The sequence below is a fragment of the Talpa occidentalis genome, unplaced genomic scaffold, assembly GCF_014898055.3.
Source record: "Talpa occidentalis isolate TD23 unplaced genomic scaffold, MPIMG_talOcc4v2.1 talOcc4.11, whole genome shotgun sequence".
Classification (NCBI taxonomy): domain Eukaryota; kingdom Metazoa; phylum Chordata; class Mammalia; order Eulipotyphla; family Talpidae; genus Talpa; species Talpa occidentalis.
Genome location: NW_023601104.1, coordinates 41217324 through 41241988, shown reverse-complemented (window position 1 = coordinate 41241988; position 24665 = coordinate 41217324). Strand labels below are relative to the sequence as shown.

The window sequence follows — 24665 nt, the reverse complement described above, 5'->3', positions numbered from 1 at the left end:
GTAGGGAACAGAACAGGCAGATTAACCGAAACAAACTGCTGAGCGGAGCAGTGGGCAAGTCAGGAGAGTAGCTCCCTGGTCAGGGATCGAACTCCTGCTGCAGTGGCTGCAGACAGCTTTACAGTGCTGCATTCATCCCCTTGCACCACCAGGGAGGTGCTAGAGTGAAGATTTGTGGGTGGGTGCTAGGAGGCTGGTAGGCCCCCAGGCCTCCCTGCCTACCTCACTACAAATGGTGTAGAAAGAACATTAAAAGCCTGAAAGAGCCACTGAGGGCTCCAGGACTCCTCCTTTAAGGAAACCTGCTCTGTGCCTTGCTGGCACTACACCCCAGCGTAAAGGGTAGCGGAGACTAAGAACAAACAAGGGGGTGGTACCAGATTATGGGTAGTTTAAAATCCAGTCTAAGTAACCAGATGTTCACGCAGGAGAGAAAAGGGGAGCCATTTCGGGTTCTTGAGAATGTATCTCAGCCAAAGAGAGAAAAACTGGGGACTCAGGCTGAGCAAAAACAACCTCCAAAGTGTAAAACTACTTTCTTGCACCTGAAGATTGTGACATATTTGTATATTCATTCGAAGGTGGGAGTGTTAAGCAATAGACTTGACCAGGAGGAGACATTCCCCCCGGAAATCATGAGCTCTGGCCCAAGCACCAGGTTCTCGATGCTTAAGTCCCTCCCTTCACTCCCTCACCCCAATCTAGAGTTTTACTGACTAGTTAACCAAGTTCAGCAAATTCTCCGGAGCTGGCTGACTAGACTGATATTTATCCCTGTGACTGGGGCTTCCTTGTGCTGAGGAAGAACCGGTGGGAGAGGATAAAGTGAAAGGAAGGGGAACCAGGCAGGGAAGAGGTTAGGCGAGACCCGGGCCTTCAAGGTCGGGACCCCACCGGCTCCGGGTCGGGGGTCGGGCGGCCCTCAGGGGCCCCCCGGGGCCAGCGCCTGGGGCGCGGCGCGTGTGCTCGCGGGCGGGGCTCCCGCGGCCGGCGGCGGCCAATCGGGACGGGCGCCCGGGGAGGGGCGGGGCTTGCCGGCTCCGGCTCCGCGAGTCCTCCTTTTTGCACACACACGAATACAAAGAGCCATACGACCTTCGGGTATCCTTTTTCCATTTTTTTTCCTCCTTAATCTTGTGTGTGTGTTCAAAAATTTTGAAAATTGAGATCTGTGGCAGTGCTGGGGTGAGGAAACTGTTGCTAAAGGGAATTTGCGCTCTCCCCATTTCTTTTTCTCTCTCTCTTCCTCTTTCTTTTTCCTGGTCAAGGTTTTAAATATACCAAGAAGTTCCGAAGCAGGATGGCCGTGTACAACTGTTTCCAGCCAAATTGATAGAGATTTTTTTTTCTTTTTGCTGTCACATTTTAAATTCTTATGGTCGAGGGTTTTTAAAAAATTAGCCGCTTGGGAAGTGTAGATTTATTTTTTTAAGCGGGCTGAAGGGATAATGTAAATTTCTGCCACGGCAACATCGAAGGAAGCGGAGATTTGAGACTCACAAAGCTGTTTGCGTGCGTTTTACACACCCTCCCCCAGAACCAAAATCAAGTGGCTTGAATATGGCAATTGTCCCATGGCAATAGGTTAAAAATATTTGGATATTACAATTGAGACACTCATTTCCCTGGGGAGAGGGGTAAAGCCCTTTTTGCAGTGTGTCTTGCACACATGTTCATGAAAACGTGTGTGCGTGAGTTTCTTGAAGCAAATTATTTCGTGAAGATTGTTCTTGGGAGTTTGTTCTTTATGTATATGTACAGTGTGTGTATATGTGCCACATCAGATTATTTTCAAAAGTGATTACCTTTGATTTTATGTGTGCAAAGTAGCCCCTGGGATGTGAATTTTTTTTCTGTTGTGTTCCCAAATGTGATCCAAACAGGATCTCATGTGCAAAGCAGAGTTAAAAAGAAAGCCTATGCTTAGCATAGTTAAGCACTTTCACTTTATATGCATTTACTTATTTTTCTGCTCCTCTTGTAAAGGATCAGATTAGTGAATAATTAAATAATTGCCAGGGAGTGTACAGTCCATGTGGCAAATGAGGGTAGGCAATTTATTGACTGTGGTTCAAAGCCTTCTTTAGTGACTGTTTTGCCTAAGTGGTTTTGCTTATTATTGTCTCTCGTTCTTAAATGTACAGCTGTGTATATTTTGGCCTTTATGTGTGGTTTGGTTCGTGTGTTCAGAAGGGAAGTTCTCTCTTGGCTTTTTGACAAAATGTTCGTTATAGGGTGGGATTTGTTTGAAAAGCTCCACAGCTGGCAAACTACCAGGAAAATATCCAGTCACGTCCAATTCTCAAAAACCTGGTGGTGGTGATGGTGAGGGAGGGACCAAGAAGAGGCGAGACAGATAATAGCTAGGAGGGATAAGAAATGCGTTTTGGTCATCATATTGCATTTTGGGAATGAAAAAGCCAGCCCGTGTCTGACAGTCAATGAAAAAAGTGAATTAGAGGCCAACAGGCTCAGGGCAGAGCCTCTTGCTATTCTCACTTCATCCTGTTACGGTACCACTGTCTCCTATTAGGAGTTATATGGAAAATACATTCAAATCTGTGTTGGAAGACTGGAGAAAAAGTATAGGCAGCATAGGGGGTGATGAGGGAGAAACTAGAATGTCACAAGTGAAGTAGCAACTTGAAGATAAAAAAGAATTTACTGGAGAGTTCAAATTTCATTACAACAAAACCTTTATGATACATTTTCATTCCTCAGCACCAAGCAGTATTTCAGATACCTAAAACATTATTTGAACAGGTCTTAAAATTCATTATAATGAAAGTAGTCCTGTGTGAGCTGTCTGGATTTCTTGCCTATATTATCTGTATTTTCATTCCCTTACCATGCAAGGCAGATCAGTGATTAATAAATACTGTCTCAATTGTGGATCATTCCACAAGTTTAGACCCGTGTCTCTTTAAAACCCAGTCAGAATCTAGTGACCTTTGTGATGGCAGCAGTGCAGGGAATTCTTAATGGTGTTTTACCCCTTCTAATTTTTTCCCCGCCTCACGGCAGGTTACCACATACTTTTTAGCCTCTTAGAAAATGGAGAGCTCGTCCTAGAGCTGTACACTCGGAGTCCCTACTTCCTATTTCTTACTAGCAACCTAGGCTCATCTCCAGGGTCCTTGCTGTGCGTTTGTGAGCAAGAGAATTCCTCCCACGTACCTATCTTTGGCTTGGCCTTTACTAAAGCAAAGCTGAGCAAAACTCGGTCGACTGCCTGGGAATCGGCGGGGCCCCTAGAGAAGAAAACTTCTTTGAACTAAATTGCCACTTGCTAGTTGTAGCTAAAAGATCTGTAACCAAGGCCGGCAGGAACTAAAAACCTCCCGCCACCAAATGTATGAAGCCTATTTGCGGCCACTGTACTGTACTTATAATCGTGTACACGCAGCTTTGTGAACAGCACAGAACAAAAAACGAGTAAACAAAACAGGAAAAAAAAAAAAACAAAAAAACAAGCTAAAGATGGCGCCTGACGGCCTTGAAAAAGCCACTCAGTCGTGTTCCTCCCTGAAGAGGCCCCTCCCCTCCTGACTCTTTGAGTGACTGCGGGTTGTAGCCAATAGCGCCCCTGGCCCTGCTCCGGTCCTTTCGTCCCACCGCCAATCACCGGGAGCCGGAGGACGGGCGGGGCGGTGTCTCCCGCGTGCGCGCGCTGCTGGGTACACGGGCGGCCGCGCGGTGTCCGTCGGGCTCCCGCGCGCGGCTTGCGGTGGCGCTGAGTCAGCCGACGCGGCGGCCGGGCACACGCGGGGAACACCCGCGGGGCTGCCTGGGCCGGGCCGCGGCGGCTAGTGCCGCACCGCCTTCAGCCTGAGCCCTCAGCTTTCCAGGCCGTGTCGTCTGCCCGGCGAGCCGCCCCCCCGCCAGCCCCCGGCGCGCAGCGTGGGTGGGCTCCGTGGCGGGGCGCCCTGGCCCCTGCGGTCCCCCCGTGTCACTGCGGTCGCCCTGCCTGTTGCTGAGTCACAGTCTCTGCGGAAGTGGTTCCGCTGTCCCTGGTGCCCACCTTGTCATCTTTGGCCAATATTTAATCAGCTAACATTTACCAAGGGCTCACCGGGACCGTGGCAAAGCTTTAGGAGCGAGCTTTTCACTTTTCATTTTCTTCAGGAAGGCAGGAGGAGCCCTTTATGTCAGGAGGCACGTTTACATGAAAACCTTCACCTGGAGGCTTCAGCCAAACTGCTTTTTTAGCAGCTGTAAATAGCCAAGATTGCCACACTGGTTAGAACCTAGTACCGCCATACAGGTAGACTGGGGATCCTCTTGGCCTCGTTCTGCCCTCTAGCTCGACATCTGTTTTTACCCCTAAAAATGAGGTCCTGGATTTTCTTTGCAGATCATTAGATGGATCAGTCCTTCAGAATGTGGGAAAGTAGTATTTTATGGTATTTGTTTACCTGTTCTTGTGTGATAAGGAGCTCATTTCTGATAGAAATGGATTTCGAGAGAGTCTTCTCATGAAAGCATTATTAACAGGCGAGCTGTTTTGCACCTTCTAGAGGAGGAGGGCTGACTAGCACACCGTGAGCTTTTAGTGGCCATTTTACTTTTTTATTTCTAAAAATGAAGATTATGGTATGAATTGCTATGCTTCCAGTATCATATTTAAGGAAGCCTACTGCTAGCCTGACCCTGAATGAGTCAAAGGCTTATTATAAAAACATACATCATCCGAGTGATACCACAGCACACACATCTATTAGATAGCGAGAAAACTTTTATTTTGCATAGTTTGGAGGTGAATTCAGTCATGCAGAAAATTCAAACTCAGAATAGGTGGAAGCAAGCAAGGGAGCTGCCAAGAGTATGATATATTGAGTTCTAACAAAAATACATGTGACTTGGGAGGAAAGAGAGGATTATGGACAGTCTCACTCTGAATTGTCGAAAGAAGATGAGCTTCTTTTTTATCTATTTATGAAAAAAATTAAAATTATTGAAAAGTACCATTTCTCGGCTTCTTTCACATGTGTTAAAATTAGAACAATACTGCAGTGAACCCCAAACACATATTTTATGCAAACTTAAGTTTGACAGCTGCTGTCATTTTGTGTTGACAACTCATCACATATATCATAAGATTGAAGATCTTTTTCTTCCTAACACTCAATTCTGAAAGTTGATAGCGTTTTGCAGAAGGCACGGATATTATTCTGTGGTGGTCAATCTTAGTTTATTTCTGGTTTTTCTTTCTTGAACAAAAATATGAACTCTTGGTTTTAAAATAATTCAGTCATCTGAAATTGCAAAAGTTGACAGTATTAATGTTTAATAATAGTATAGACACTGCCTAGATAATTTACTGTAGTTAACCAGTGTGTTGCCAAACATTCCATGGATTATTCCATGTGTTATTAGCATTATACATTTTGAGAAGTAAAATAAAGCTATCAGAAGAAAATTTAGGTGTGCTAATGTTAGTGGTGTTAAATAGGCTTGAGAAACTTAAGTTAGTGATGGAAAAAAGCAACAGTAGTCTTGTTAGGTCTGGAATGTTAGAATTGAACAGGTTGTAACAATAGATAATGCAGCAGTGCCTGTAATAAAGTTCTGTTAACAGTTTGAATTATTCATACTGAGGAAAATCGGTCTCATAGTGAAAGGAGTGTCTCTATCACACACAATTTACCTTTCTCCCTCCACCTTCATGAATCTTTGCCCCTGAGTTCACCTTTTCTGTGCAGTCTTGGAGAGGAGGTCTTCTCATTTGGGAGGATCCTTACTAGAAAACTTAAAAATCCTTTTCTAAAATCCTCATTCTTTATTTTTTTCATTAGTCTTTTTCTTTCTGCTTTTCTAAATAAGCTGAAGCTCTCAAGCCTCTTCTCACTCCTTTTCTGTTTCCTTTTTTCCTTTCATTACTAACCTTTATAGAACTTGACTTCAGATCTTGCTTCCATTTTCTCTCCATCAGTTGCTCCTTCATCTATATAATATAACTCTCACTACATAAAAAAGCCTCTCTGGGTATTGCTAGTAATCATGACATAATTATTTCCTTAATTTTCATCTTTTTAAATCATTTTGCTGGCAACATTTGCTAGCAATGTTGGTCAGATCCACGTTCTTGACATTGACTTTGGTTCTCATAACACTGTTTCCCCCCCCTTCACTGACCATTCATTTTTCCCCCACTCTTTTTTTAAATTTTATTTATTTCTTACATCATTTTTCATTATTGTACAATGTATGCATTTTCATCTCGGTTATATTCCCCACACAATTGCACCCCCCCCATTTTCCCCCACTCTTAAAAAATATTATTTTTATTATTGAGGTCTAATTGACATAAACATTATATTAGTTTCAGGTGTGCAGTATAATCATTCAAAATTTGTATATATTGCAAACTGATTTCCCCAATAAGTCTAGTTAACATCTGTGCCCATACATATGTGCAGAAATTTTTTTTCTTCTATTTTTTTACTGAAGCTTCTTCCATGGATTGGCTTGAAGTGCTGTCCTTGGCCTTTGTACTTCGCACTTTGTACTTAACCCTTGGAGAGCTCATTCACTGCCTCAGGTTCAACTATATCCCTCCTGCTAAAGATTCTAAATCTGCATTCCAGCTCTGACCTTTCTCTTGCTTTTGTTTTTCAGTCCCAGTCCCTTGCTTTCCATTTAGTAAAACTTTAACTTGTTGAATAAATATACATCTTCTCTAACATGCTGCTGCCTGCTTTCAGCTTCATTTCTGTCATTCTGTCAGTGGTACAATTTGCTAACCCTCAGGTTTATAGTCTTGAAGTTGTCCTTAACCAGTATCTCTTCCCCATATTGTTTAAGTGAAGAATTACCATCATTTCTTTCTCCAGGATGCTCAGCCTTCATTCTTATCAATTCACTTCTAGATTCCTTAAACAGTCTCCTAGTCTCTAACTGTTCCATTTTAGGTCTCTAATATAGGGGTTGGCGAACTACAGCCCAATCATTAAATGTAATTTTGTGACATTCCTGTGTACATAAATAAAATTTTGCTGGGACACATCCAAGCTCATTTGTGTGTTGTCGGTGGCTGCTTTGTGCTACAGCGCAGAATTGAGTCTTTGGACAGAAACCAAATGGCCTTTGAAGCCTAAATTGTTTCCTATCAGAAAAAGGTTTACCGGGCCTCCCCGGTGGCGCAGCGGTTGAGCGCTGGGTTGCAAAGCTGCCGGCGACCTCTGCGGCGCCGGTTCGATCCCCGGCTGCTCCCCGGCCACCGGAGGAGGGTCCCACATGGCGCGCAGACCTCTCCTGCCGCCCGCTGCTCCCCTCAGCAGTGTACTTCGGTCCTTCTGCCTGCTCTGCTCCCTGCTCTGGCTCTGGTGAATTCTCTCACCCTCCCGCGCTTCTGACTGTACCCAGTGCATGTATAAACAAAAACGAACGAACAAACAAATAAATAAATAAAAACATGCCTCTGTTAAAAAAAAAAAAAAAAAGAAAATGGTTTACCAAAAAAAGGCTGACTGACCCTTGTTGTAAGAGTTTCCTTAACTTGGTTTTCAAAATCCTTTGTCAACTCTTGGTGCCCCAGTATGTGAGCCCCTCTGCTCTGACCTCTCACATGTATCCAGTTAATTTCTGTACTTTGTTTTTCCTGTTGTGTCCTCTTTTCCACCCTATTGGTTTATCCTATACATTGTTCAAGACTGAACTAGAGGTTTTTCTTCTGTAAGACCCCTATTTCATATACTTTCATTCTATGGATCTTTAATGTGGACATTTTAGGCACTTGTGTGTATTTTGCGTTGTTCTTTAGACATTCCATTCTCACATCCACTGTAAGCTCCTAGTAGGGACTTTGTCTGCCCCTTGTTTGAGTACTTACAGGTGGCAGTTCACTTTGGTGACTAATCCTGTAGCATGGCCTTGCATATCGAGAATTTTTAGAAACACCTCTTTCTGTTTAGACGTGCCCACCTTCTCTAATGGGGGTACAGGTACCAAATGAAATTAATGTTTTTGTTATGTTTTTAATCACTTACTCAGCATTTAAGATGTTATCTGGTTAGTATCTATAACGTGAACTATTTCTTTATTACCTACAAACCCCAGTTTCTTTGCTTGTCCTTTTATTTCATTGTCTTTAGGTTTTCATGGGCAAGTACAGCAGGAGACAGGGAAATAATTTCAGCAATAAGGTCCCTAGAAACCAAAAAAAAAGAGAGAATTATTTGAATACCCGCTGTGCTACACTGCACTGTACCAGGTTTTTATAGACAGGTTAATTCAAGAAAACACCTGTTTGTTGCTCCAAATGTGACGTGCTACAATGGACTTAATATGGTAATACAACAAAGTAGAAAAGCAGAAAGAGGGCCTCCCCGGTGGCGCAGCGGTTGAGCGCTGGGTTGCGAAGCTGCCCGCGGCCTCTGCGGCGCCGGTTCGATCCCCGGCTGCTCCCCGGCCACCGGCGGAGGATCCCACATGGCGCGCAGACCTCTCCTGCCGCCCGCTGCTCCCCTCAGCAGTGTGCTTCGGTCCTTCTGCCTGCTCTGCTCCCCGCTCTGGCTCTGGTGAATTCTCTCACCTTCCCGCGCTTCTGACTGTACCCAGTGCATGTATAAACAAAACAAGCAAACAAACAAAATAAATAAATAAAACATGCCTCTATAAAAAAAAAAAAAAAAAAAAAAAAAAGCAGAAAGAAATTGAGGAACAAAGTGAACTCACATTAGGAAAATACATTTGGCATTAAAAACTAGCGGAGTTAAATATTATCCTTAGGCTACAGCCAGGTCATGATACTAAGTAAATTGCAAATACTCTTCTCAATTACCTTTCTAATTTGCATTATAGAAGCTTTTATACCTATAAATATATCCTTGTAGACTTGAATTTATTGTTTATTAGAAATTTAAAATTATATTTAGTGGAATAATCCCCCAAATTCCATTTCAAGGCATTGCATTTTTTCAAGATTAGGAAATCAGGGGGAGTGTCCAGGGTGAAACAAAAGGTTTCAGGAATAATCACAGTTATCATTCAGTTTCTGTTTGTGCAGCACCTGAGGGTGTGCTGACACTTTGTGGGTGCCTAACACATAGGATGAATAGTCTTCGCAAAAATACTCAGAGAAGACAGAGGTGAGAACACTGGGGCTAAGAAAGATGAATAATTTGCCCATGTTCACATAACTCTGAAGTGGTGCAGCAGGATGAGAACCCCATTTAAAAATTTTTTTTATTTTTATTTATTCATGCATACAAGAACTGGGGTGTAGGCCAGAGGTGCAGTGGGTGAGAGAATTCTCCAGAGACAGAGTGGGGAACAGAACAGGCAGATTGACCAAAGTACACCGCTGAGGGGAGCAGTGGGCAAAACAGGAGAGGTCTGCTGTGCCATGTGGGTTAGCTCCCTGGCCCTGGCCAGGATTGAACTCATGCTGCAGTGGCTGGCAGTAGCTTGATAACACTTACACTTTAACCCCTGTGCCACCAGGGAGGCCCGAGAACCCCATTTTTTTTGAGAACCCCATTTTTTAAAAACTTGGTCCAGTGCGGTTTTGGACAGATGACCTAGGAAAGATTCTTGAAAGAGGGAGTGGGCTTGGGCCTCCCTGGTGGCGCAAGGTGTTGAGACGAAGCCTATGAAGCTGTCCGCAGCCTCTGCAACACTAGTTCGATCCCCTGGCGGGAGCAACGCACATAGCACAGCAGACCTTTCCTTACTCGCCCACTGCTGCCCTCAGCTGTGTACTTTGGTCAATCTGCATGTTCTGTTCCCCACTCTGTCTCTGCTGAATCCTCTCACCGCCCCCCCCCCCGCACCTCTGGCCTGTACCCCAGCTCTTGTATGCATAAATAAATAAATCTTTTTAAAAAATGAGGGAGTGGCCTTGAGACAGACCCAACACTGGCAGGGGTAAAGGCCTCTTGTAAGGAAGAGTCAGTGTATATGACAGGAATGTAGCCCTTGTTAATTGGGCACCAGAAAGGGTCTCCCACCCGAGAACCAGCCTGATGAATCTTAATTTCTAATTTTACAAATACTAAACTCAGCCAGCAAGCATTTGTATGTTGTCATCTACATAACTTTCTTTTCCCCACAACATCCCTGTTTCAGATTAAACTTCTGGCATGATGTTGTTTAAAAAAATTAAAAGCCCTGCAGGAGCATATAAGCCCTTATTTAGGAAGGAAAAGAATATTTAAATGATTCATTCATAAATTGACATAGGAATTGCTTAGTGCTTTCCTTTAACCTTTAGTTTTAATTTGGCTTTAACCTTTAGTTTGAGGTTTAGCTGTGCCTTCCAGTGACTCTAATGGCAGAGAAACTGTAAATGGATTTGAGTTAAGTTCTTGCAAGAAGTGAATATCTGGCACAGAAAAGCGTTTCTTCTATATAAAGGGTGGAAAGAGCAAATTAAAGACTATTCTTTAATAACCAAATGTAATTAAAATGCATTGTCAGATTCATGTTTCAGTACCTCAGAGGCATTGATGATGCCTGTTTCTGAAATGAGATTGCTGATTCAAAAAAAGGAAAAAAAAAACAAACCCCTACCTCAAATCTCAATATATAGAAAATTCTCCTAACCTCCTCCTTTTTTAATTGTGATGTTATGATATAATTTACAGGATAAAACAAATATTTCGCTTGAGAAAATTGTAAACATACTTGAGATTTTGTCACTTATAGAGCTTCAGGCAGAAGGATTCTTTTTTTTTATAATCAAGTATCATTTAGAAAATGACAAGAAGTTCCTTGGCTTGTTCTCAGTGATACAAACCCACCCTCCCACACTTTTTCTTCACTCCTGAAGTAGTTTAGTTACTTAACTACACTGATTCAAAAGAGAAGCAATTTGGTTCATCATTGATATTCTGGTTTCTCCTTTTATGGGGGCTGGCCTGGGGGACAAAGTGGCAGCACTTAGGTATTTTGACATTCCTGTTGAGCTTTGGCTTCTCCCTTAGGGTAGCTGAGAAGCGGCGATGAGGGACTCCAGAGGTGATTTCTCTGGGCTGCTGGCTGAAGGATTCCAAGCAGCCAATTCCCTTGGCAGAGAGGGAGACCTAGGGATAGAACAGTGAGAGCAAGAGGGCTGTGCAGTCCTGGGTTCCCGCAGCTCAGTTCTCTGATCAGCTTTTCATTTCATTTCCCGACCCAGCCCCAGCCATTAATGATGTAATAGCGAGAGGTTGGTGCTACGGGGCGGGCTCTAGTGAACAGCATGGCCTTATTTAGGAGTCTCACTCTGAATCTATCTGTATGAAAATTATAGGGAGGGTGGAATCATGATTCTTTATATCAACAAAAAATGGTATCAGTTAAAAAAAACACACTAGATTGAAAGTAGCAATAACTGAAATCTGCTGCCTTCCTCTGACCTTGAAAAAGATATATAATTTCTCTCCCTGTCTCCTCTCTGGACCTGAGGTAATATGTGTTTCCTGTAGCTGTTGTGTCTGAGATAACCTAGTGAAGTGAAGTGCTCTGAATTCCTCAAGGAAGCATGTCAAAGCAGTAAACTGCCATACCATTATTACAGCAAAGATAGTGAGGAGAAGTCAAATCTACATTTTCTTCCTTAACCATCTAATCCTTCCAGATGCCGGTGGGTATTTTGGAGTCCCCTCTCTCTTCCTTAGGTTGCCGTGGGGGGTTCCATGCTGGGGTACAGGAAGACTGCCTTCAAACCCCTGAAACTGTCTTCATCAGGAAGGCCTTTTTAGGCACCCCCTTTTCAGTAAGGGGTGAACGTGACCCCCATCGTGCGGTGCTGGGGAACACAAGATCTGCAGGCTGAGGAGAGGCAGCCATGGACTGTGTGCCCCTTCAAGACTTGCCTGCTCCTTCACAGAACCCACTGCCTGGTGCCCAGGCTCCTCGGGCCACCCTCCATGAGAAGGGAGAGTGAATGCAGAGAGGCCAGTGCTTCTACCAAGCTTGTGGAGCCCAGTCCACCCGGGACACACCTCTTGGAGCAGTCGGGCAGGGTGAGCCTGGTGGCTACTGCTCGGGTCAGCCATGTCCTTCAGCGCCACTATTCTCTTCTCCCCACCCGGCGGCAGCGAGGCCAGATGCTGCTGCTGTGCCTGTAAGAGCGAGACCAGCGCGGGCAGCACCAGCTCGCAGGGCGGGAACCCTCCTGCCAGCACCCCTATCACGGTGACCGGACACGGCCTGGCAGTTCAGAGCTCAGAGCAGCTCTTGCATATTATCTACCAGCGCGTGGACAAGGCGGTGGGTCTGGCCGAGGCTGCTCTGGGTCTCGCCAGGGCCAACAACGAATTGTTAAAACGTCTCCAGGAGGAGGTGGGGGAGCTGAGGCAAGGGAAAGTGCCCGCCCCTGAGGAAGAGGGGGACAGCCCGGCACATGGTTCCCCTCCTGAGGAGCAGGGGCCCTTCAAGGAGAGCCCCGGGGAAGCCTGCAAGACTGTGACTGCCGCGGAGGAGTGTGACATGGCGGGCAGCGGCGTGCAGGTGGTGATGGAGGAGCTGCCGCAGCTGGGGGCAGCCTCGGCCGGGGGGCCTGGGCCTTTGGGCTTCCCTGGCACCCAGAGGGACCTGCGGCTCCCAGGATGCTCCCTGGCTGCCAGTGAGGGGCCCCCAATCCTCAATCCTGTGAGTATGGCACTGGCAGAACACCGGTGTTACAGCTCCCTGTGCTTTTCCTGGCCGTGCTCTCTTCTTTCTCTTCTGTTTTCTTACCAACCTTAACTTTCTTTTGGTTGCATTTGTGAGAAATCAGAATGGTACCAAGTTTCCTTGGCCTTCAGGAGAGCCGGCACTCGTGTTTTCTTGCTGAATCCTCTGCCTCTTTGGCAGGAAGTCCTTTCTGGTGCGTGCGCGTGTGTGTGTGTGTGTGTGTGTGTGTGTGTGTGTGTGTGTGTGTGTGTGTTGCCGGGGCGCCCTGCCCTCCTCCTCCATAGCTCTGCATGGCACCTTCTCCTCCACAGCTGGCGCAGCTGCTCCATGGGCTCTGCCTCTCCTGGCGAGAATGCCTGCGGTGCACAGACGGCTCATTCATATTTTATCACGGGCCCTCTGCTTGGCGTGCTTGGCGAGAGGAATTCGGTACAGAGGGATGGGGATGGAGAGGAGAGAGAGACAGAGGAGAGAAGGAGAGAGAAAAGGAAGAGGGAGAGGGAGAAGACAAAGATAATACACAGTGTTATGGGTAGGGACGGAGGCATGTAGAAGGGGAAGGTTGAGGAAGAAGAAAAAGTGAGAAAAAGAGCCTAGAAAAAAGGTGAATCTAAATGGAAAAAGAATTTGTGGTTTCTCCCTGGTGGCGCAAGGGGTTAAGTGTCAGCACTATGAAGCTATCCGCAGCCACTGCCGCTTGAGGTCCATCTCTGGTCAGGGAGGTGACCCACATGGCGCAGCAGACCTCTCCTGTCTCTCCCACTGCTCCCCTCAGCAGTGTATTTCAGTAGATCCACCTGTTCTGCTCCCCACTCTGTCTCTGGTGAATCCTCTCACCCCCTGCACCTCTGGCCTGCACCCCAGCTCTTGTATGCATAAACAAATCTTTTTTAAAAAAAAAAGAATTTGTGCAAGAGAGAGAAAGGGAATGTGAAGTAAGGGGGGACGGAGAGGACAGGAAAGGAAATGAGGAAAAGGAATGGACAATTGAGAGTCAGTAGTAAGAATTATGTGAAGGGAGAAAGGGGGAGGCAGACAAGCAGATTTTGTGAGCAGGAAAAGACATAGATGTGCATAGTCTGTTTCAGTTTCTTTACTGCTCAGGGCCATATGAACAGGAAAATCCAGGCCGAGTAGAGTAAAAACTGCAGAATGTCACACATGGAAGTATGGAAAGGAGATGGAGCAACTATCGAGATCATACAGATGGGAAAATAACAGATGTGTTGTCACTTGAGAGACAGTGGGAGGTCTGTCAACTCTCCCTCTGCCCCTCTCTTTTCTTACTCTCTGAACTCCCAGGCACAGACACCCAGTAAAGAGTAAAGGAGCAGAATATCCAGGGTAGATGGGGGCATGGAACTCCCAGCCTAGCTGCTGGATCTGAGAGAAGAATCTGTCCAGTCCCCAGGACCCCTCCAGATCCACTGGTCACTGCTCTCTGAGGGCCAGGCCCTGTGGGTGATGCTGCTGCTGCTCCCTTCAGCCTGTGCCAGCCGGACCATGGGTGCTGGAGGAGGAGCTGAGAAGGCGGGAGGACACAGGAGGGTACCAGGCCAGGCGGTGCCCTGAGTTGTGGTTCTTGCAGGCAGGGAAGGCTTCCAAGCCGTCAGGATGGAATTAGATTTCACAGCGCAGAAAGCAGCTCACAGGTCTATAAATCTCAGCCTCCTCCCCCGCTCCTTTCTGTGTTGTTCCCCCCACCACCACTTTCACTGTTTTGTTTTCTTGGCTGCAGAAATCCCCCCTCCTTTTTCTTCTTCTCTGTCTCTCCCTTCCTCCCTCCTTCCATTTCCTGCCCTGTATGTCCTTGAGTGAGGGCACAGGCAGGCAAGTAGATGTCAGTGCAGTGACAGGCACATGTGGCAGGATGGGATCACGTTGAGGACACACACTGGCCCCAAAAGGGAATGGGCAGGGGGGCAGTCCGTGCCAGTCTCTAGAGATTTCTGACTTCACATCTCCCTCCTTTGCTTCCATTTTTCTCCTGTTTCTCCTCTTTACTGCTATTTTCTTGCTCCTTCTCTTGCTTGGTTCTCATCACTTTCTCCCCCAATCCTTTTAGACAAAACACTTACCTGGCTACATCTCTTATACCCAAAAGTAAAATGTAAATGGCTCCTTACAGAGCAAGGGACACAGGCCCTGTCCTTGTAACCAGTCCTATGGTAACGGCCCAGCGTGAGTGGCCTTGTACACAACTAATCTTTGCCGGCACTCCCATTGGAGTCCCCGAGAGAGAAGCCATCCACTTGGGACTGTGCTAGAGCCCTCTGCTTCCCTCTCTGTTCACTATCCTTCACCAAAGAATGAAGGTTGACCAGGTTCCCCTAACCTGGCTGGCTAATAGGCTATTCTTTTTTTTTTTTATGTTCTTAGCTGGTGGATGATTATGTGGCCTCTGAGGGTGCAGTACAGCGAGTGCTGGTCCCTGCTTACGCCAGGCAGCTCTCACCAGCCACACAACTGGCCATCCAGTGGGCAACCTCAGAGACAGGGCCAGAAAATGGAACCAAGCTGCCACCGCCCAGGCCTGAGGATATGCTCAGTGCTGCTGCTGCTCTGGATGGTGCCTTGGAAGAGTCAAGCCCTGGGGGAACTGGGGAGCTGAGACACTCTCTAGGATTTACGGCTTCCCCGTGCAGGACCAGAGGGACTGGGCAGAAGAACTCCAGGCGCAAGCGGGATCTGGTACTTTCTGTAAGTGAGCTCAGTTTTATAAATTTTTCTTCAGTCTGGAGAGAAAAGTGAAGAGGGAAGTGTGGGTTGATTTTAAACCACTCTCTTGAATGAATGGTACCTTGAATCCTTCTGGAGTGGGAAAGGTACAGAGAGACAAATTGTTCCATAGTCTTAGGGATAGGTATCTCCCTGCTGTCAGTGGAATGTTTTTCGGCTCTTCCAGATAGATTGATATCTTCCTTTGAACAAGAAAGAAATTATATTACATCTCCCCGTGGTCTAATAATCCTGATGAGAAAATCTTCAAGGGGTTGAGTAGACTGACCACTGAAGGGTATGGCTGGAAGTTGCCTGTGAGTTCTGCCTGCAGGTTAGCTGCTGTGCAGGATAAGCAACAGGGGGCCCCTTGGGCAAAAAAGCCAAGCTGTCCTGAGGTTGTCTCAACTCCCAAAGATGCAGAGGGCCACGAGACACTCGGCTCAGTTTTAAAGATTTAGAGATTCTAACCATCCAAGAGCTCTTGGCAGGGAAAGTACTGACCTAAACCAGTTCTTCCTGAAATCTTGGAATGGCTTAGAGTCCTAGAGACATTGCTAAACACCCTACAGTGCATGGGATGGCCCCACAAAACATCCAGCTTAAAATGTCAGTAGTATGAGGTTGAGAAACCCTCTTCTAGAGTGATCTTTAGTCCCTCAGATCAATTCTGTGTCCCAGAGCATCTCTGTGATATTCATAGGGGTGTTCTTTGGCCATAGAATATTCATATTGTCTGTAGTAGGGTTTCCATTCTCTGGATAATGGCTGATATGAACTTGAGAGTCCATCCAACCTAAATCTCATTATATAATATAGCCCATTTCTTGTTACAATCTTAGTAAAGATTGAGAACAGTTGATTACCATTTATACCTCCTTATTTAGATTATTGATGTCTTCCTTTTCCTTTTTTTAAGAGCCCTTACTCTTACTGTCCCTTTTTTATTTTTCATTGAGGGATCCCCCCACCCCCAGCAGGGGAGGAAGATACTGTTTGTAATTAGTACCAACTTTTTCTTTTTTTTTTTTTTTGAGATTTATTTATGTATGCATACAAGAACTGGGGTACAGGCCAGAGGTGTGGGAGGATGAGAGGATTCACCAGAGACAGAGTGGGAAGCAGAACAGGCAGATCCACTGAAATACACTGCTGAGGGGAGCAGCAGGCAAGACAGAAGAGGTCTGCTGCATGGGGATCCAACTTGTGCTGCAGTGGATTGCTTCATAGTGCTGAGACTTAACCCCTTGTGCCACCAGGGAGGCCCTAGCACCAACTTGTTTCTAACCTTCATTTCAAATTTTGAATATATTCAGGGAGAGTTTCCTTAACAAGACTAGGGGATGGGGTTAGTTTCTGTGTTGTGAATTTCTAACTCAGTCCATCCATTCTTGCTGTCGGTGATACAAATGGCAGCATAGTCCTAGAAATACATTTCAAGGGATTTCCCAAAACTTTACAGTGTTTAAATCATAAATAAATATGTGATAATCATAATTTGCATTAAGTCAGGATTTCCAGTCACTTCCATTCCTCTCCCTGCTACTATCTATAGCAAAAGGTCTGCCTCCTTGCTGCTCTTTGGAGAGCTCAGTGGACCTGGGAACCTCTGGGAGGACATCGTCATGCTTCCAGTACAGTACTGGGAAAGGAGCCCCTGGATCAGCAGGGAATTTTGCTGCCCATCGCGGAGGAAGGTTTAGAATGTCCTTCTGCCAGCCTTGGGTATAGAGGAGAGTTGCAACTCTTCACCAGCCCAACCTTTAACTCTGAGGAGGAATGAGGGAGGCATCTCTCCAATTTACTGAGGCTGCCATGGAGTGCTGCTTGGAATCCAAAAGGGCCAACCCAGAACTCTTAACTCCTTGGAATGCTGCCCATCCCAGCCACCCATTGGGGAAATGTATTTATTTTTAGCTCGCTCAGGCGGTAGGTGAGCCAGCAGTCTTTACAGTCTTAACACTTATTATTGTCTAGAGTATTTTCCCTTTCCACTTCAAGCCTGGTTTGATTTTTATCAGCTGATCTCTTCTAAGCCACTTGAATTGAAAGTATGCAACACCCCCACCCTTTTTTCTTTTTTTATAACTCCAATTCTTTCTGAAGCAGTCATCCCATCTGTTATGATTTCTTAATTTTGGACTTTTCAGAGGTAAAATAAGCTATTCCAATATCAGTCCTTTCTATAGACTGGAGACCCTCTCCATAAAGAATTCATAACACTTTGCTTGTTTGATAGGGTCAGTCAGACATGGAGGTAGAAGTGCAAATGTGGGAATTTTCAAATATTAAGCTGAAGTCCTGAGATTAGAATACGAGTCCATCAACTTGGGACAGTGTGTCTTCCAGGGATTGAAGGAGCTTGAGAGGAAAATATAATCAGAAACAACAAAAGTAAACTTAATAGAAAGACAAGTAAAAACCTACCTTAAAGTTTAAAGAATCAGTGGCAGAATGGTGGAGATAGCCATCCATGTGAACCTGAGCTTGAGCTAACTCCCTGCTTCCTCTGAAAGAGCCCTGTGACACTGCGAACAGGGACAGGGTTGTTCAGGAAGGTAACACCATCTCAGGTTTCATCCCTGGAAGGTGGACTTCCTCTCAGGGACATAATGCTCCCTTTGGCCAGACCCCAACTGATGAGTCAGATTTATTTCCAGCTGCCTTTTGCCATGAGGAATGCCCGAAGGACTTGTGGGGTATTTGGACAAGAGAAGAAAAGACTTGGGGAGTATACAAAAACTGTCTTCAGTATTTCAGGTGCTGTAATAGGCAAAGTGAGCCACATTTTGGAGCGTCTCAGGCAAATCTGACAGAGATGTTCAATAGAATGAGCTGACTGAAAAAGTAGAATGAGCCCACCGATGAAGGTGTGTAAGCAAAGCTAAAAGACAGTCTATTTAACGATGTGAGAGGGAAGGTGGCAGAGTCTCCAAGGTCCTTTCCATTTCGCATTTCCGTTACTTTAGGTTTGTGCTTTTCAGGCCATGGCAAGTGTGCCCCTGGGGTCTGTGGTAATATGCAAAGGGGTATGCAAAGCCATCTACTAACCGAGGCCAATTTCCTCAGTCATGGTTTTTACTAGACAATTTTAGAAGACATTTTTATATTAAAGGAAATACAGATATGTTGTAAAGAAAATTTAAAATTTGCAAAAGTAGGGGCTTCGAGCAATATCCACTGCAGTAACCCTGATGTGTGTTCGTTCTGCCTTTAGGAGTACTGCTATTAGGAGTATGTTGATGGGAATGTTGGAGACCCTCTAGTGATCCCATTACTTACAACAAGTAAGACCAGAGATGATCCTGGAGTTTTGACACAAACTGAAAGAGGGGAGGGCGGATTTCATTAGAAACACTAATTCGGAAAATCTTTCCGGCTAGGAAAGATCACTCACAGGAGTATTTCCCAGACAATGAAGGATTCAGGCCGAGAACCCTGTAGGATCAATGTCTAGAGGCCAGAGGAGGGTTTCATCATATCCACTCCTCGCTTGATTCTGTGTTTGTTTTTTTCCCCCTAGAAATTGGTCCACAATGTGCATAACCACATCACCAATGACAAGAGGTTCAATGGGTCTGAAAGGTATGATTCTCTTGAGGGAAAAGAATCACAAGGTACTTTGCCAAGGAGAGGGAGTTAAAGGGGCTGCTCCAGGATAACACGAGGCTAAGACTTTGATCTCACTGTTGCCCCTTGTATCTTGTTGCCGGCCATGGAGGAATCTCCCACAAAGTTCATTAGTGCTGAGAATCTGTTTGTCTGGCTCTTCAAAAGCTGACTGCCTTATTATAATCACTCTCTTTGTGACAGCATCAAGTCATCTTGGAATATTTCAGTAGTGAAGTTCCTTCTGGAAAAGCTCAAGCAGGAGCTGGTGACCAGTCCCCACAATTACACTGATAAGGAGCTGAAAGGTGAGAAAAACTGAGCTAACTCTACTTTATCCTTTTTCCATTCCCTGTTCTTGGTCAGAGGAGAAAAAGGCATAATGGAGATGATTTAGGTGGTTTTGAAAATAGTGGACTTTAAAAAAAAAATCTTCTGACTGTTCTTTTCACCTACAATATTTACAGAATTATCTCTAATTGCCTTTTTATTCCCCCACTCACTCTGGAATAAAAGAGGAAAGAGGAAAAGGCCTGAATCCAGGGTGTTAGGGAAAGGAGGTCAGAATCCAGGCCTGCCCTTTTGTCCCTAAGTATTACATCCTGCCTTTCTACCTTCCTTGCTCTTCTTTTATTTGTCTGTAGCTAACCCTGAAGCATTAAGAAAGCTTCTGCTAAAAAAGTACTTGTAATCCACTATCAGAATAGGAGTAGGTTTAAGTGGGAGTAATTTACAGTAGCAACCAGGGTTGTCTTTTTCTAGTAGAAGGAGATATGAAGGAGTTGTTGTTGGAGATGGAGGTGTGCAAAGATTGCTACACCAAAGAGGAGTAAATAGATGCTGTTGGTGATCAGTACCCCCAAAAGCCCCTCATCTAAATAGTGACACTCACCCTCCCAACCAATAGCATGAGGGCAGAAGAAATGGGCTCTGGAGGACCCTGCTTTCTGCTCCCTCCCCACAGGAGCATGTGTAGCCTATTTCCTTACTAAGAGGCGTGAGTACCGCAACTCCCTGAACCCTTTTAAAGGCCTGAAGGAAAAAGAGGAGAAGAAACTTCGAAGTCGCAGATACCGGGTAGGTTTCAAGGCCGACTTTTTTTTTTTTAAATACAAGAACCGGGGTACAGACCAGGTGTGCGGGAGGGTGAGAGGATTCACCAGAGACAGAGTGGGGAACAGAACAGGCAGACTGACCGAAATACACTGCTGAGGCGAGCAGCGGGCGAGAAGGAGAGGTCTACTGCTCCATGTGGGTTGCTTTGCGGCCGGCGGGATCTAACCAGCACTGCAGAGGCTGCGGACAGCTTCTTCGTAGCACTGCGCTCAACCGCCTGCGCCACCAGGGAGGCCCTCAAGGCCATCTTTTATCCCTAATAAACCACAGTGGAAAGCGCCACACACATGGCAGCTGAGGGTTAGGAGCCAAGAATGTGAGCAGATAAAGGAGGAGGAGGGAGAGCCTGTTCTCAGACTTCACTTGGGGACTGGGTTCTCTCAGGCACAGATATCACTGTCTCTGCCCCACTCAGATCCTTTCCCTAAACTTAATCTATAGTTCGTTGCTCATCCTAATCTTCATCTTGGGCTCCTACCTCAGCTTTTTGCCAATCGGTCCAGTATCATGAGGCATTTTGGACCTGAGGACCAGCGCCTGTGGAAGGATGTGACAGAAGAGCTGATGTCAGACGAAGAGGACAGTCTCAATGAGCCAGGTGTCTGGGTGGCCCGGCCTCCCCGGTTCCGGGCCCAGCGCCTCACTGAGCTCTGCTACCACCTGGATGCCAACTCAAAGCATGGCACTAAAGCCAACCGTGTGTATGGGCCTCCTTCAGACCGATTACCTTCAGCTGAGGCCCAGCTTCTCCCACCAGAACTTTACAATCCTAATTTTCAAGAAGAGGAAGATAAGGGAGGGGATGAGAATGGACCTGTCTCCCCCTCTTTTGACCAACCCCACAAAACCTGCTGCCTTGACTTGAACTCATTCATAGAAATCAAGGTGGAAAAGGATGAGTGAAATCTATAACCTAGACCGAGTCCTGCCGCTCGTCTTGTCTCAGCAGTGGGACTCCCCAGAATAACGGATGTCCTGTACAATCTGAGAAAGCAAACCTGCCTCTCTTCTTAACACAGGCCCCACTGGAAGGGGAAGCTGGCCGCTCTGGTGGGATTAAAAAAAGAAGGGACACATCTAGAAGCGAGAAAATTCCCCCCACTGTGAATGACAAGACAGACAATGCTTATTCCTAAGCATAAACAGTGCCTCAGAGGAATCTGGGATGAGAAAAGGAGGATGGGTCTAAGAAACATGAGGCCTTCTTAACATGTGCCCTGGTCTCTGAGTTGTTTTTCCCCATTTCCCTCAAAGCCCTGGGGAAGCAGCTGTGTTGTACCTCTGCTTCCCCAGCACTGCTGGTCTTGCTCTGCAGTGGAAGCAGCACTGAAGCAGTCCAGGGTAACACTGCCACCTGGTGGGCAGCTTTGGCCATGGGCTGAGTCTTCTGAGTAAGGCACTGTTTGGGAATTGAGATCTAGTTATAATAGCTATTGTTTATTGAATTATATAAAGCAGATTTTATTATTCCCATCTTACACATGAGGAGATTAAGGCTTAAAGTGTTCCCACATCTCACCTGCAGGTGCTCTCCCACCATGGGACTAAGCAGTATAGATAGGGCTTTGTAGCTATTTCTTAGTCCTGTCAGCCACGCTGTATTTTGATGAAGGTGTGTGTGCACACGCACATATAGGCACGCACACACTCACGCAAAATATGTGCATTTTGTATGGACAAAATATATTGACTGTCTACTAGGTATGAGGTATTGTGCTAGGTGCTATGGATATACTGTTCGCCAGTTAGTGACCAGAGGCTTTATTGTCCAGTCAGGAATCCAGGCAGTTAAATAGGCAATGAAATGAACTGTGATTAGGGTGATGGCAGGGGAGCATGGGGTGCATTGGCAGCGTACAGCATGGAGAGCTAGCCTACTCTGGCAGTCTGGGAAAGTTGCTTAGAGCTGTGTTCAGACTGATACCTGACAGCTGGGGAGGAGTTAACCACAAAGGAAGGGGAAGCCAGGAGCCAGAAGAATGTTCCAGACACAGGCAACAGAAAGCACAAAAGTCCAGAGGCAAGAGAACACACAGACAAGGTGAAATTTCACTGCAGAACAATTTGGGGAGGGGAAGATGCTGAGAAAAGCTGGAGAGGTATAGAGACCTTATAAAATAAATAGTACAGACTTTATAGTTCAAGGGCAATGAGAAATCATTGAAAAGTTTGAAACAGGGAAACCATATGATCAGCTTTGTGTTTTAGAAGCATTACTTGACCTCAAATGTAAGATGGGCTGGAGGAATAAAGTCTTGGCGGGGAGACTTTTGCAGTGGTTCAGAGAGAAAAGCTGCCATATACAATGGAGATGAGGAGAGGGCAGATTTGAAAAATATTTAGGAAGACTTGATGGGACTTGGTTGGATCTGAGGTTCGGGAAGAGGACATAAAGTTTTTGGCTTAAGCAGCTAAGTGGTGCCATTTACTCAAGGAATACTGGAGGAGCCAGTTTCGGGAGGTAGGGGAGATGAAATCAGGTTAGGGTGTTTTATATCTCAGACAACCACGTGGACATGTTAGTTGTCAGTTGAGTTTTTAAGTCTAAGAAAATCTGGGCTAGAGATATGTATTTGGGAGTCATCTGTGTATATAGGTGGTAATTAAATCATGGTGATGGAGGTTAGGGCCCATGGGCTCCTGGCTCCAGTTCAGACTATGGAATGGTATGAGCACTACTGGTGCATGCCCCATCTTTGCACCTTTCTGCTCACTTGTCTCTGCTTCTTTAGCCCTGAAAACAGGTCATTCATCCCAACTGTGCTCACTGCTGCCACCACCAACTTCTGGACTGGGCTTCTCAGTTTTTCATAAGTTATTCCCATCCTCACCCCAGAGGAGCAACACTTCCAAATATTAGAAGCTGGGTGGATAGGTCAGATGTAAGTAATTAAAAGGAAGAATCCATGTTCTCTTTTTCCACCAGGAGGCAGGAAAGGAGGGAGAGCTTTATAGTTAATGGAGGCTTACAGCAGGTTCTGGATGTGACTTGACAGACAGTTCCCCTTCCTAGGAATGCCCTCAGTTCTCCTGCTACCTATTTTGACAGTAAAGGCTCCTTTGGGTGAAAGAAAAGCTATGAATCTGAAGGGGGAAACAGAGAGGCTGATTCTCTGGAGAGATGAGATCAGGGAGACAGTGCAGCTAGGACAAAGCAGCCAAATGGTTTGTGCTAAATTAATTTCCCCAAATATATTAGTCACCTTTCCTATCCCATCTCTTAAGGCTACACTAAGATTGTAAAAGGTGTTCAAAATGTTGAGATGAAAATAATATGCACGATTTGTTTGCATATAATTCTCATACTCATTTACTATCTAAATACAAAGGAGTCGTTTTCTTTCTCCAGTTTTCTTCCCCTGACTCTTGCTAGCCTGGGCAAACTGCTAGCCTGGGCAAAGTCAGCTGGCTGGCATTTAATGAGATACGTTCAGCCTCAGCCATGGCTCCTTTTATTTATTTTTTTATCTTTCTAGTATAGTCCATATTAACCACTTTTCCTTTTCCACTCTGATTGTTTTGACTTGCCATTGTCTCCAAACAACATTTCCTCCTCTTCCTTCCTCTTAATACTTACTCTTCCTTGCCATTCTCCTTTGCGCCAAACCAAGGCGGGTAGAGGCTTTCGCTAGACCTAAAACCTGGTCTATACCCAGAGCCACCTGAAATACTTGCTAAAAATCTCATTTCCCAACACCAGGGGGTGTTTGTCCACCCCTCTATCTGCCCTACCCTGAACGCAGAGCTGGGGCTCAAACCTTTTCCTCCCTCTTTTCCATAGACATCAACGCTCCCTCCCGGCACAGAGCTTTGGGTTGAGAAAGTGGTGGCTCTTTACTGCAGTTTATCTGTTTGCCTCTCATTCTCTAATTATTTTTTCTTATCCCGGTCATCCTTCGGTCCCCCCACCCCATCCCCTTAGCTCTGGCCCTCCCTTTCTATCACTCAGTCCCCACCTCCTCTCTACGAGGGCTCTCTCGCCGTTCTGGGCTCTTCACCGAGCGCCTCTTAACCTCTGCATGCATCTACCTTTCTCCCCCCTCCCCGCATGCCCCTTCCCAGCCAGCCTCTGCAGCACCCCCACTGCTCCCCGAACTAGGAACAAAGTCCCGGTGTTTGCGCAGAGCCAGCCTCGCGCCTCCCGATCTGAGGCCGGCATTCCACAGTGCCCCTCCGCGCATTCCAGCTGCAAACAAAGAGTTCCCGCCCCCCACCCCCACTTTTTCCCGTTCCAATTCTCGAGCGATGCCGCGGCCGCTGCCCAACCTGCCCCTCGCCCGCCTCTCCCGGCCGCGGCCGCTCTCCTCCCGCAGGACGGCCCCGCCGCCCGGCCGCCCGGCCGCCGGATCCCTGCGCGGAGCCCCGCTCCCCTGCGCGCGGCGCTCCGCCCCCCGGAAAGTAGATCCGGCCGGGCAGACAAAAGTTTGGGAGAGAAGTTGGGGCTGCGCTGAGTGTGGGAGCGCGGGGGGCGGGGGCCCGGGAGAGCGGGGCGGCCGGGAGCGTCGCTGCCGGAGCCGCCAGAGCCGCGGACGGGACAGCGGCGCGCGGGCCCCTCTCGCCCCGCGGAGCCCCTGATGCGCGGGGGGCAGCAGCCCCTCTCGCCGGGGGATGCTGTGGGGCTC

General features: G+C 46.5%; 1 protein-coding gene across 1 annotated transcript; it reads left to right on the top strand.

The window, feature by feature from the left end:
• The first annotated feature begins 1071 nt into the window (after positions 1 to 1071).
• Positions 1072 to 24223, top strand: CUNH14orf93 (chromosome unknown C14orf93 homolog). Its single transcript, XM_037503049.2, has 7 exons — positions 1072 to 1101; positions 11561 to 12576; positions 14980 to 15300; positions 18842 to 18903; positions 19132 to 19235; positions 19892 to 20004; positions 20527 to 24223. Exons 2-7 carry the CDS (start codon positions 11980 to 11982, stop codon positions 20944 to 20946), a joined length of 1617 nt encoding a protein of 538 aa, XP_037358946.1. The 5' UTR covers positions 1072 to 1101; positions 11561 to 11979; the 3' UTR covers positions 20947 to 24223.
• The last annotated feature ends 442 nt before the right edge of the window (positions 24224 to 24665 follow it).

Bases quoted from the DNA above. Each gene is read 5' to 3' on its own strand.
- CUNH14orf93 (XM_037503049.2), top strand. From the start codon at position 11,980: ATGTCCTTCAGCGCCACTATTCTCTTCTCCCCACCCGGCGGCAGCGAG. The intron at 15,301-18,841 runs GTAAGTGAGCTC...TTTTCCCCCTAG, and splicing joins AGCGGGATCTGGTACTTTCT to AAATTGGTCCACAATGTGCA. The intron at 19,236-19,891 runs GTGAGAAAAACT...CCCTCCCCACAG, and splicing joins CACTGATAAGGAGCTGAAAG to GAGCATGTGTAGCCTATTTC.